This window comes from Carassius auratus, chromosome 27 (assembly GCF_003368295.1).
Source record: "Carassius auratus strain Wakin chromosome 27, ASM336829v1, whole genome shotgun sequence".
NCBI lineage: Eukaryota > Metazoa > Chordata > Actinopteri > Cypriniformes > Cyprinidae > Carassius > Carassius auratus.
Window position 1 is genome coordinate 27,976,712 of NC_039269.1, and position 11,867 is coordinate 27,988,578.

The 11,867-nt window shown below is 37.2% G+C and overlaps 1 protein-coding gene across 2 annotated transcripts; it reads right to left on the reverse strand.

The window, feature by feature from the left end:
• Window positions 1–137: 137 nt before the first annotated feature.
• ipp (intracisternal A particle-promoted polypeptide) lies at window positions 138–9,887 on the reverse strand. Of its 2 annotated transcripts, none has more exons than XM_026206983.1 (10): window positions 9,773–9,887; window positions 8,336–8,677; window positions 7,741–7,952; window positions 5,064–5,283; window positions 3,476–3,631; window positions 3,242–3,388; window positions 2,959–3,096; window positions 2,655–2,777; window positions 2,145–2,365; window positions 138–861 (listed from the first exon to the last, which is right to left on the reverse strand). In XM_026206983.1, the coding sequence occupies exons 2-10, from the start codon at window positions 8,637–8,639 to the stop codon at window positions 637–639; spliced, it is 1,746 nt and encodes a 581-aa protein (XP_026062768.1). In that variant the 5' UTR covers window positions 8,640–8,677; window positions 9,773–9,887; the 3' UTR covers window positions 138–636. The 2 variants fall into 2 exon arrangements, with proteins under 2 accessions (XP_026062768.1, XP_026062767.1); XM_026206982.1 differs by having other exon boundaries at window positions 3,221–3,388; window positions 9,773–9,886.
• Window positions 9,888–11,867: the final 1,980 nt, after the last annotated feature.

The window sequence follows — 11,867 nt, forward strand, 5'->3', positions numbered from 1 at the left end:
AACATTTTATTGCTTTATTAGTATTAAACAGCCAATATTTCGAGTTATATGCAACTAGTTAATAGTGAAAACAAAATCCTAAACTAAAGTCCTCTGGGAACGTTTGGGTGCCATCGAGTCAGATATTAGAGTCAAAGTGGAGTGGCAAAACAGTTTCTTTTTTATTCCAGGAAATAGTCTCTATTAATGAAATATTAAAGCTCTCAGCTGAACAAATTCTAGTATTAAATTCAGATGTTTTAACAACAATCTAAGCATGTTTTCCACAAGTTTAAGACTGTGAGAAACAAACAAGTACAATACAAAAGTGCAATGTAACAACATGAGAGGCAAATGTGAAACAGGACTCAATGAAAGAAGCAAGTTGCTGGCTAATATTCACACGAGATGATGATGATGATGAAGATCATCTATACATAATGAATCATGGCTTACTGAAGCAGGCTGTGAATCTTCTGGCTGTGTCCTGTTAGAAGTGCTGTTACACAAATGTTTTAATGGCTCATGATCTCACAGTGTCTCAAAACAAAGAATAAAAAGCCTCCGCAAACACACAAGAGAACGATCTTCACTCATTTAAAAACGATCATAAACTAGACACTTGAAAAGGGTGGAGTGATGTGAATATGTGCCCTATCAGAGCACAGCTACACCTCCGTCACAGCGGCTGGTGATCATGTTACCGATCTCCGTCCACGTGTCCAGGTGGGGGTCGTAGATTTCGACCGAGTCTACAGTGACCGGCGCTGAAAAGTCCCGGCTCGAGGTCCGACCTCCCACCGCATATAACAAACCATTAACGGCTGCAAGCGTTACCCCAGCGCGCGGGACGGCCATCGGCGCCACCTCCACCCACTTCTCCTGGAACAACAGAGACATGTACTGCATTAAAACCAGAAGTCAAACATTTGCAAACAAGGTTAAGTTTTTGAAAATGTCAACAGTGTTACATGTAGGGCTGCATTTAACAATCGATTAATCTAGATGTTATAAATTCACTGTAAACCACAGCTTCATGGGCTTATTGCTTTTATAAAACGGTTATTCCATATACATAGTAAGGCTTCACAGAATAAAACAGAGCAAGTAAAGAGTAATGATATAAATAAAAACAGTTATCTTCCACCAAACAAGAAACAGGTGTGGTTCCAACAAAGTAGTTGCCGAGCAACACAGAAGTAAACAAAGGTGTATGTTGGTGGAGTGATTTACAACAGCTTCAAACGCGGCTCAGCCAATCAGAATCAAGGACTGGAACTATCTGTTAAATAATGATTATTAAAAATGTTATTCTACATCCTGGCTAGTGTTGTCCTCCAATGTGCAATATGAAGGATATGCTATACATAATGTGCAGAAAAAGGGTCAAATAGATTACATTCCGTAACAAAAATCAACTGTTGGCTTACCATTTTAAAGCTTAAAGTTAAAATTACTCAATTAAAAATCATGAAACAAAAACAAAAGCACACACACTAAACATAGAACAAAAACTTGTCTGAACAAAGTAATTCTATCATATTTACATCAATGAAGTGGAAGGCCATTTCCGCCAGAGGATAAAAACAAAATGTTGGATTTATTTTTTTCTCTTTATTAAAGTTTAGTTGAGTTTATTTCTCACAATTCAGACTTTTTGTTCGAAGAACTGCTAAATTAATATAATGTATAATATATAATAATGATATTGCAATATTTTACAAAGTCACAATTGCAATTTTATTATGACTTTCAATTGTAAGATATAAACCTGCAATTCGTAAAAAAAAAAAAAAATCAGGATCGTAGACATAAAATCGCAATTACAAGAATGAATGTCAGAATTGGGACACATAATTATTATTACTTTTATTCTATGGCAGAGAAAAGCTTCCATAATTTACTGTTACTGCTCTCATAAAAATAAAATTCTTTGCGTTGCATGTACAACTGTTTAATGTCCATCAAGAAATATTTTAATAAAATGTATCAAGTCATACTCCGTCTGACGCAAAGGACAAGACGCATGAAGTTTAAATGTGTTATTCACTGCACAGATGCACAGTACATGGACCAGATTAATCAATAATCAAATTCATCCAGTTATTTTCATTATTGATTAGTTGTTGCAGCCCTATATAGATCAGACTTTATGGGGTTCTAACCTCCTCCAGGCAGTACTTCTCCACTGTGTCCAAAGATCCCAGAGCCTCATTCCAGCCTCCTACAGCGTAGATGCAGTTATTGAGGCTAGCTACACCCACATACGCCCGGCGGGTCACCATGACAGGCAGGGCGCTCCAGCGGCGAGAGATGGGGTCGTAAACCTCAGCCGAGCGCAGCTCTGTACCCTCATCACTGATGCCACCGATCACATAGATGAATCCTGGAGCAGACGCACAACATACTGAAGACATTTCATATCCCCACAGTGCACTGAGAGTATGCACTGGCTTGGTTACCAGTTAACATTATTTAGTGCTACAGAGGTGGTGTATTTTGGATTGAACTAATTATATATGAACTCATTAAATAAAAGATTCCAGAAATCAGGTGGACAGTTAGTTTTTTATAGATTACATGCAAGTTTGGGATGACATAAGGGTGAGTAAATGATGACAAAATTAAATTGTTTATCTTTAACACGGTTGGGATCTCCAAGAGGACTTGGGTACCTTGCAGCTCACAGCAGCCAAAATAATATCGTGGAACAGCCATGCTCCCAATAACCTCCCATTTATTTTCTTCCGGGTCATAACGTTCCATGGTCTTCCCGATCTCTGAGCCAATCCAGCCACCTGAAACCATAATCATTTTTATGCAACATTTATTGCCCTCATGATTGCATTGCGTTTACCTTGGCAGGAATGTTGCTAAAAGCATTGACAAATCACATGGTGTTACAGTGAATCTGAATTAAAACCCTGACGGACTGAATGCATAAACTCATCCTGCCGGAAAGCATCTGAATTTGCGTACCAAGTGCGTAAAGCGCTCCATGACAGGAACAAACTCCGACCCCACAGCGTGGATAGTTCAGAGACGCCACTGCTGCCCACTGCTTGGTCACTGGGTCATACCGCTCTGTGCAGTCGAAAATCATCGAGTCCTTTTCTCCTGTGCAATAAGAGACCAATTAGATAAAAGCATCTGCTAAATGCACTGTACATGTAAAGCATGGGTCCTAATATTGATATGTTGCGACGCTACAGAAATTACAGGAAAAAACCCACACGCTTACCCCCCACTACATATATCATGCCTTCCAGGACGGCCACCCCGAGTCCACTGCGGGCCTGATGCAGGGAAGACACGGTGGTCCAGAACTGACTGAACGAATCAAAGCGTTCAACGCAACTCAAAGCCCGACTGTCACTCCATCGGCCGCCCTGCAGACGAGTGTAACCGCCTGAGAGACACACGCAGAGAGGTATTGAATTAGAAAAACGATTAAGACGAGTATCACACCCGCATGCTCACAGAAGAGTTCCCGTACCAATGGCATAGAGATACTTGCGGGCTTTTCTCCGGGGCCGGGCCTTGGCCGTCTGCAGAAGGCTGAAAGGTTTGCTCTCTTTAGGGGACTTGTTAACTTCAGTGTACTCTCTCAGAAGGGTTTGCAATGCAACTCGCAAACTGAAGTCTGAAATACCTGCAGGAGAAAGTCTGGTTACCAATGTGTGCACAAAAACAAACATCATAAAACAGATACTTCTGACTCTAAACTACGATTAGATGAGCCACATTGTAAAATATACGAGATATCTGCACCTAGACATACATCCAAATCTATAAGAATACATCAAGCTGCTTACCAAACATATACAGTCTGATTGTGCTGATGCACTTAAAGACAGTGAGGTGGTTAGACAAAAATTTTTTATCATCTACAACAGTGTAATTAGATCACTGCACTAATTACTTTCTAAATCCCATATCAAACACAAGAAGACACAGATAGACATTAAACTGCTCTTTTAATTCTTAATAAATAATATAAGACTGCATCAATTTTACTTGAACTGACTAAAGTATTTAAAGAGATAAAGTTACATTAAAATTAGAAGTCAGATTGTCAAATTGTAATGTTAAATACACTACTCTTTTATAGAAAATGTTTTGTAGTCTATACAGTATTTATGAATCTTTGCAAATCGCCTTTCTTAATAGTGCTAGTTAGCAAGTTCTACAATGAATGCGCTAAAGTTAAGTCTCTCAGAGAGTGGGTCTTAAGAGAGGGGCGGGGTCAGCAGAGCTCATTAACATTTAAAGGAACATGCAACAAAACGTGCTGCTATAGACAGAGCTGTTTTTGATAGGGTAAAAAGTGTTTTACACTACCATTGAAAGATTTTAACCAAAGTATGTTATAGACTTTTCATTAAGACCCTAAAGAATCTTAGCAACTAGAGGAAAATGGGCATCCGATGACCTCTTTAATCAATTTTAATTTTAATTTTTTTCTTTTTCTGTCCTTATGAATTTTTATGATCATATAGGGTGGCCATATGCGCCGTTCATACGGGACACGTCCCGGCCAGGATTTTAATATTGCCTAAAACATCCAGAGCAGTTTGTCCAATAACATGCAGGTATTGTACATAATCGACCAATCGTGGGGCTGCGTGTGAAGAGGGAACGATCAAAGCGATGCCAATATGCACAGGTGTATGTTTGTTTGCTTGACTTGAAGCATCGCTGCGCACAAATCGCCAAAAAATCAAAGTGCGCCACAATGCTTCAAGTCCAAAACCTTTATTATAGCTTGTCAAACACTAAAACATGATATAAATGAGACCTTATGAAAAGACTCAAAATTGAAGACGTTTTTTCCAAGTTTTTTGAATTACCATTGTGTATGAATATATATTTTAACATAACTTGCGCTGCCTATATTATTTGTAGAATATTTAATTCACATTTTTTTTAATCCTCTTAAAATGTCTCGATGTAACATTTCTGTAAATTATAACCTTGTCAGCCTACGTGAAAGTTTCTGCCTATTATGTCCATCTAATCAGAAGATACAAACATGAATCCTGAGCGGAGAGGAGCACTAAAGTGAAACACAGCATCTCTCTCACCCTCGATGTACTTGTAGAGTCTCTGAGGAGACAGCAGCGGGAAGCGCACCGGCTCCAGGACTTCCACCACATGCTTCTTCCTGTGCGGCACGTCGTGGTGCAGCCAGTCCATAGCAGCCGTGAACACCTGATACTCGTCTTCGATCCTGAGCTCCTCACTGCGGAGCAGCTTCACCAGCTGATCTTTAGACAAGCTTGAGAACTCTTCTGAGACGCACACCTGACTCCAGACACAGGATGCAGGGGTTTCAAAACCACTTAATACTGACAGTCATGAAGACTTAATATGTGGAGCCCTACAAACATCACTGTAGAACAAAAGTGGGCATTACTAAAAGAGTCAGGTAAAAAACTGAAAACCTTTACTGTTGCTCATCAAACACTGAAATACAAGTGATGTCTAGAAAATATCCAGCCATGTAATATGAAAAATAGAGACATTTATTGAAGAAGATACAAGACACAAGAAACCCTTCAAAGGTGATTTTAGTTTTGGAAAAAGCCAGAAGTCTTAAGGCATCAAATTTGAGCTGAAGGTGACGTTTCAACCAGAAAACTCTGCATGAGACGTGATGAAAATTTGTTTCATCGTTTTGCATTTTTCATACCATTTGTATTTTTCATATTACATGGCTGGAATCAGGATACTTTCCGGACAGTCCTCGTGTGACACATATGTGAGAATTTATTAAATTTAAGACGGCTAATGTGAAGACGATTCACGAATAACCTGGCTACATTTATCTCAACTGCTCTGTGTACTCATAAACACATATGAACTAGACGAAATGACTGGCAACATGGGCACTATCTTCTTTAATACATTAGAAACTGTTGCCCCCATCAAATTGAAAAAGGTTAGAGAAAAAACGTACTGTGCCATGGTATAACAGTAATACTCACTCTCTCAAGAAAGAAACTTGTAGTCTTGAACGCAAATGGAGAAAAACTAACTTTGACTTTATGAATTTCTTCACTGAAAAAATAGATAACATCAGAAATACAATAACAAATGTAGATTCTACAGCGTCTAACACTTCAGTTTCATCCAGCGCACCCAAAGATAAACTGCACTGCTTTACAAATATAGGACAGGAAGAACTAAATAAACTTATCACTGTATCTAAACCAACAACATGTTTCTTAGATCCTGTACCCACTAAATTACTGAAAGAGTTGTTACCTGTAGCCGAAGAACCGCTTCTCAATATCATAAACTCATCGTTATCTTTAGGTCACGTCCCAAAACCATTCAAGCTGGCGGTTATCAAGCCTCTTATTAAGAAACCAAAACTAGATCCTAGTGAACTGGTAAATTATAGGCCCATATCAAATTTTTCATTTATGTCTAAAATTGTAGAAAAAGTTGTGTCTGCTCAATTGAGCTCCTTCGTGCAATAAAAAAAAAAAAAAGATCTCATTTATCACCAGTAAAATATGGAGTGCCACAAGGATCCGTCCTAGGTCCCCTGTTATTTTCAATATGCATGTTGCCCCTTGGTAATATTATTAGAAAATCCTGGATTAGTTTCCACTGTTATGCTGATGATACACAGCTATATATCTCAACAAGACCAGATGAAACTTCTCAATTATCTAATTAACAGAGTGTGTTAAAAATGTAAAAGATTGGATGACCAATAATTTTTTCCTGTTAAATTCGGATAAAACAGAGATATTTCTTATTGGACCGAAAAACAGTACACAGAATCTCATAGACTACAGATTGCAACTAGACGGATGTAACTGTTACTTCCTCTAAATCTGGGTGTTATATTAGACATCAGCTTATCTTTTGAAAATCATATTTCCAATGTTACAAAAACAGCATTCTTCCATCTTAGAAACATTGCCAAGCTACGAAACATGTTATCTGTTTCTGATGCAGAAAAGCTAGTTCATGCATTCATGACCTCTAGACTCGATTATTGTAATGCACTTCTAAGTGGTTGTGCTGCTTCTTCAATAAACAAGCTACAGGTAGTCCAAAGTGCATCTGCTAGAGTCCTCACCAGCTAGAAAATATGATCATATTACCCCAATTTTACAGTCTCTGCACTGGCTACCTAATAATGTCCGTATCAGTGTAAAATAATGTGAAGTAGTCGACCCCTTGAATTTGTCGAGCTCTTAATCATGTGGGACTTCTAAAGTTTGTAATAGCAGCTAAAGCACCGTGAGACCAGCTGTCTTTATTTTATCACACCGTGCTCCTCGACTGTGTAATTCATTAATAATCGACAATTATTATTCAGATGACATGCAGACTTTTAAACCTAATATGTTTTATGTAAAGATAACAGGCTGTTACTAATAGTAGAATATTTATTTGTATGTCAGAGCATGAGCTCTTGAAGCTCCGCCCTCTTCTGAAAAGGGGGAGGTGAGCACCAGCTCATTTGCATTTAAAGGGACATGCACATAAACGGCGCATTTTGGCTCAAAACCTTAAAAGTGGCAAATTTAAAAAGCTATAAAAATTATCAGTGGTGTATTTTGAGCTAAAACTTGACATACACGCTCATAATAGGTCATGAAACTTGCAGGATGTTTTAATGGTATAAAAGTCATCTTAATTATCAAAAGATCAAGGCATGGCACATTTAAACCCATTTATCAGTTAAAAGAAACAAAAACTCAATATTTGAAAATGGAAAACTTGCAACAATGAACCCACCTCTAGAAAGTGGACATGGATGTAGTCTTCAGTGAACTGCAGCAGCTCCATACAGGCAATCTGCTCCAGAAAGCGATAGATCCCCACACAGTTGGATGGGTCCATATGAGCCCGCAGGAATTCTCCACATATATCCACCACCTCACTCAACTGCAGCATGTCTGCAGCCACCATCAGCTCCTGCACCGTGTCCACCGTCACGTCTATAAAGCCTGGCAAGAGCAAAACAAGCGCTTTTCTTAATATGTTTGCCTTTCATACACCGGCAAGAGTTTGGGAAATATGGAGCTTTTACATTGCACTTTTATACACACTGCAAAAAAGGCTTATCTTATGTAGTCTTGTTTCTAGTCAAAATATTAAGATGCATTTACTAGACAAGCAAAATTACAAGATATTAAAAAAAAAAAAAATAAGGAATTTTATTATTATTTTCACTAAACTTTTAAATGCTTTGGAGTTTAATGTTTTTGATAAATTAAGAAATCCCGCATCCAAAGAGCACTGATTAATGCACTGACTCTATATTTACCCCGTAGCATTTTTTTTGCATGTTTTTGACTGATGGACAAACACATGTATGGCACCAGCATACCAGTGTAAATAAATTCTAGGAGAATTTCAAAGACGTCAGCTTCCACTCCAGCGATGCGGACCTCCTCCTCATGGGCTTCGCTCATGGCTCCAGAGAAGAGAGCAGTGAAGTACGGGCCGCTGGCAGCCAGCACCAGCTTGTGGACCCCGAACACCTTTCCGCCCACCAGCAGCCGCACATCACAGAAGTCAGACTGCAGGCGCATTTTGTTCATCTGAGCCAGCAGGAGCCCAGCGTGTCTGTCGGAGGAGAACGTCCCACGATGGCTCTCGGGATACGACAGAGATGGACCAGCGGAGGACATGATGATTCCAGCTGGACACCACAACAAGGTCCTTTTACCTTTACACACACAGAAACAGAAACATTTAATACTTCTAAAAATGCATTTATAACAGCGAGGCAATCCATTCACAGCTGACCTGAGAAGGCCTGTTTAATTTAAATGGGAACTGAATTTGAGAAAGCAAGCGAGCAGAATTCAAATGCAAATTAGCTGATCTATTTCAAATGTTACATTTGACTGCATATTATAAATTATGTCTCATTTATTAACTATGCTGGAAAGAAAATTTAATTGCACAAAATTATTATCATCAAAATGTATAATAAATGTTTAACCCCCAAAATGGAACATAAAGATATCAACACATTCAAATTTATGTCATGATTTAGATTTCTGCTTAAAAAGTTTACACCCCCCTTGCAAATTATGCAAGATTTTAACAAAACAATAGGATCATAAAAACTGCATGTTATTTTTTACTCAGTATTGTCCTGAATAAACTTTTTCACATCTCTTTACTTGAAGTCAAGGCTAAATAAAAACTGAATTTGCACGAATGAACTAGTTCAGAAGTTTACATACCCCTGGTTTTTAATGTGTTGTTACCAATGATGATCAAATGTTGTTGTTGTTGTTTTAATTTTGTGATTTTGATGGTCCAGCTCTGCTTATGTCCTGCACACTCTTTATTTTTATTTTATTTTTATTTAATCCCTTTTCAACACTAACTGTATGACTTTGAGATCCATCCTTTCACATTGAGGACAACAAAGGGGTTCATACACCACTAAAACAAATAAGTAAAGTAAACTTTTAAACAGGACGATGATATGTACACATTTTTTTATTTTATTTTTTTGTTAGAATATTTTTTTTTATTAAGTACTGACCTTGTAAGGAAAACCCTGCAAGGTGTGTGTGTATAAACGTAAAAAATTTGATACAAAACAGCGGTGGACAGTTTGTAATGCAGTTTAACGCAGAAAGCGGTGAGCTGCTGGGGTTTGGGCTTGACATCTAAACACAGTCCCGTTCAAACCACAACAAACATCCTCACGGGACGCTCAAACTGCAGCACGCGCGAAAACCAAGAGCCCAACAGACAAAAACATGCACAACTGACACGAGAGCATCCGACTAAGCATACTCACATCTTAATTTGGTTGTTTTCTCTTGTGAATTTATCCAAATGATCAGAGATAGAGTCACTTCCGCATGGACATCGAGTTCTCCTTCATCGACCTTTCAGTCTGACAGACCTGACTGATCGAGACACGACCGTGAACGTAATATTCAATATTCAATATTCAAGTGACATGAAGAAACATACAGATAAAGATGATAGGAAACTATAAGAAAGTATTGAATAAATGTAATGCAATGTAGCCTATTGTATGTCGGGACAGGAGACATGAAAACAATGATTAGAGTCTAGTGCATTTGGCTATAATACGAAAAATATTATATATATATATATATATATATAAGATTAAAAAGATGATTAAAAAAATTAAAATTAATCATGCTGTTGTTTTGATTTGCCACATCGATGAAAACGCCTAATAACAACAATAGAAAAAAAAGAATGAAAAAATGTATATATATATATATATATATATATATATATATATATATATATATATATATATATATATATATATATATACGGTCATTATTCAGCAAAGTGGAGTTAAGCTATCTTAATAAAGCAAAAACGGTAAACAAAAAAAAAACAAAAAAAATTTAACATCACTGGAATTATGAAATTAAAGGAAGGAATTTATATTCAATACAAGAAAATAATGTATGGCTATTGAATGAAGATATGAATAAGACTAGGGCGTACAGGTTTAAAAAGCATTTATTTATTATCCAACAGTGTTTTGTGAATGGTGTGGACAGAATGACAGTAAAACCAGTGATTTATGTTGAAGACAGAGAAATATCATTGTAGGAAATGAAAAAGACATGAGAAATCAAATTAACAATTAGAAATAATATTAAGAACATATTCAATTCAAAATTTAATGCATTTCCTGGAAAACATGGGTCTGATATGAAGAATGTAAGGTAGGCCTAGAGATATGAACTAAAATTAACAATCAAAAATCCTAATAATGTTTTAATAATCTTTCTTTTGCGCTTTAAAGAGCACTTTCTAAATCTGCTGATTAACATACTAAAGCACATAACTAAACTGTGTTTGAAATTTCAGATAGAGACAGAAAACCAAAATGTTTTCATTTCTCAAACTATTTTTTTTTTTATGTTTTAATTGTAATGTTTTCATTTTATGTTCTTCTTTAGCTGAAGTATATCGGAGATATTGGAGGCCAAAGTGTAGCATATTGTGCTGTTTTGATTCTCACGTATTTATCTGTCACGAATGATCAACCTGAAACAGTGCTGTCCCCATCATCACTATATGATTTTTGTATTTAATTTTTTTTTTTTTTTTTTTCATTTAGATTTTTAGATATAGCTCAGATGGAGTTACCAGGATGTCATGTTTGGGACAACATAAACAACTGAAAAAAATCGGCACAAATTAAGCAAGAGGTAAATTAATTTGTTTCTTCTTCTAAGCTGTTCCAGACGAGCTACTTTTAGGGCTAAAATGCTTCATGTATTTCTTCTAGTAAAACACAAGTTATGTCTGACACGCCCATTGTTTTTAGGAGTCTCTCTTAAATTCACCAGTTAGGAGATACTTGTAGATTCTTTGTGAATGCGGCCCCAGGTTCAAAAGAATTGTTTAGAAGGGCGTTAATAGTGCTATTGATTGAGCAGTAATGGAGCACTCTGAGAGCGAGCGGAAAACAGAATTCTCTGACTCTTAAAAAAACCCTGCTTCAGTCAAAATCAGGCTGTTCAGCCCTCAATGCACTTCCATCCCATACGCTGCTTTGCGGTGGCATGGACACGACACTCCTCTAAAGCTCTGCCAGGTAAACATTTCATTGGCGTTCTGTTCTCACATGATGCACTTTTTCTGAGCGCGGACGCCCGAAGAGCAAACAGCGCCAAACTGGATTTTTGTTGGGTCAGACCCATCTGCTAGCGATGAAAAAATATGCACAAAACAATCCACTTTTAAATTTTAATTTATCATCCCTTCCCCTAGACACGCCCCCTGATAGAGCTGTATTTCTATTTTTGTATTTCAAAAAGTTGAGCATAAAACATACATCAGCAATAGTAAAATAACAATAATAATAACTAAATAAAAAGATTATATAGATAGAA

What these genes read in the sequence shown, in the direction of transcription:
- ipp (XM_026206982.1), bottom strand. Translation starts at nt 8,639, where the DNA reads ATGTCCTCCGCTGGTCCATCTCTGTCGTATCCCGAGAGCCATCGTGGG. An exon ending in CCTAGAATTTATTTACACTG is followed by an intron (nt 7,953 to 8,335) that starts GTATGCTGGTGC and finishes TGCTCTTGCCAG; the next exon opens with GCTTTATAGACGTGACGGTG. An exon ending in AGAAGTACTGCCTGGAGGAG is followed by an intron (nt 862 to 2,144) that starts GTTAGAACCCCA and finishes CTGTTGTTCCAG; the next exon opens with GAGAAGTGGGTGGAGGTGGC.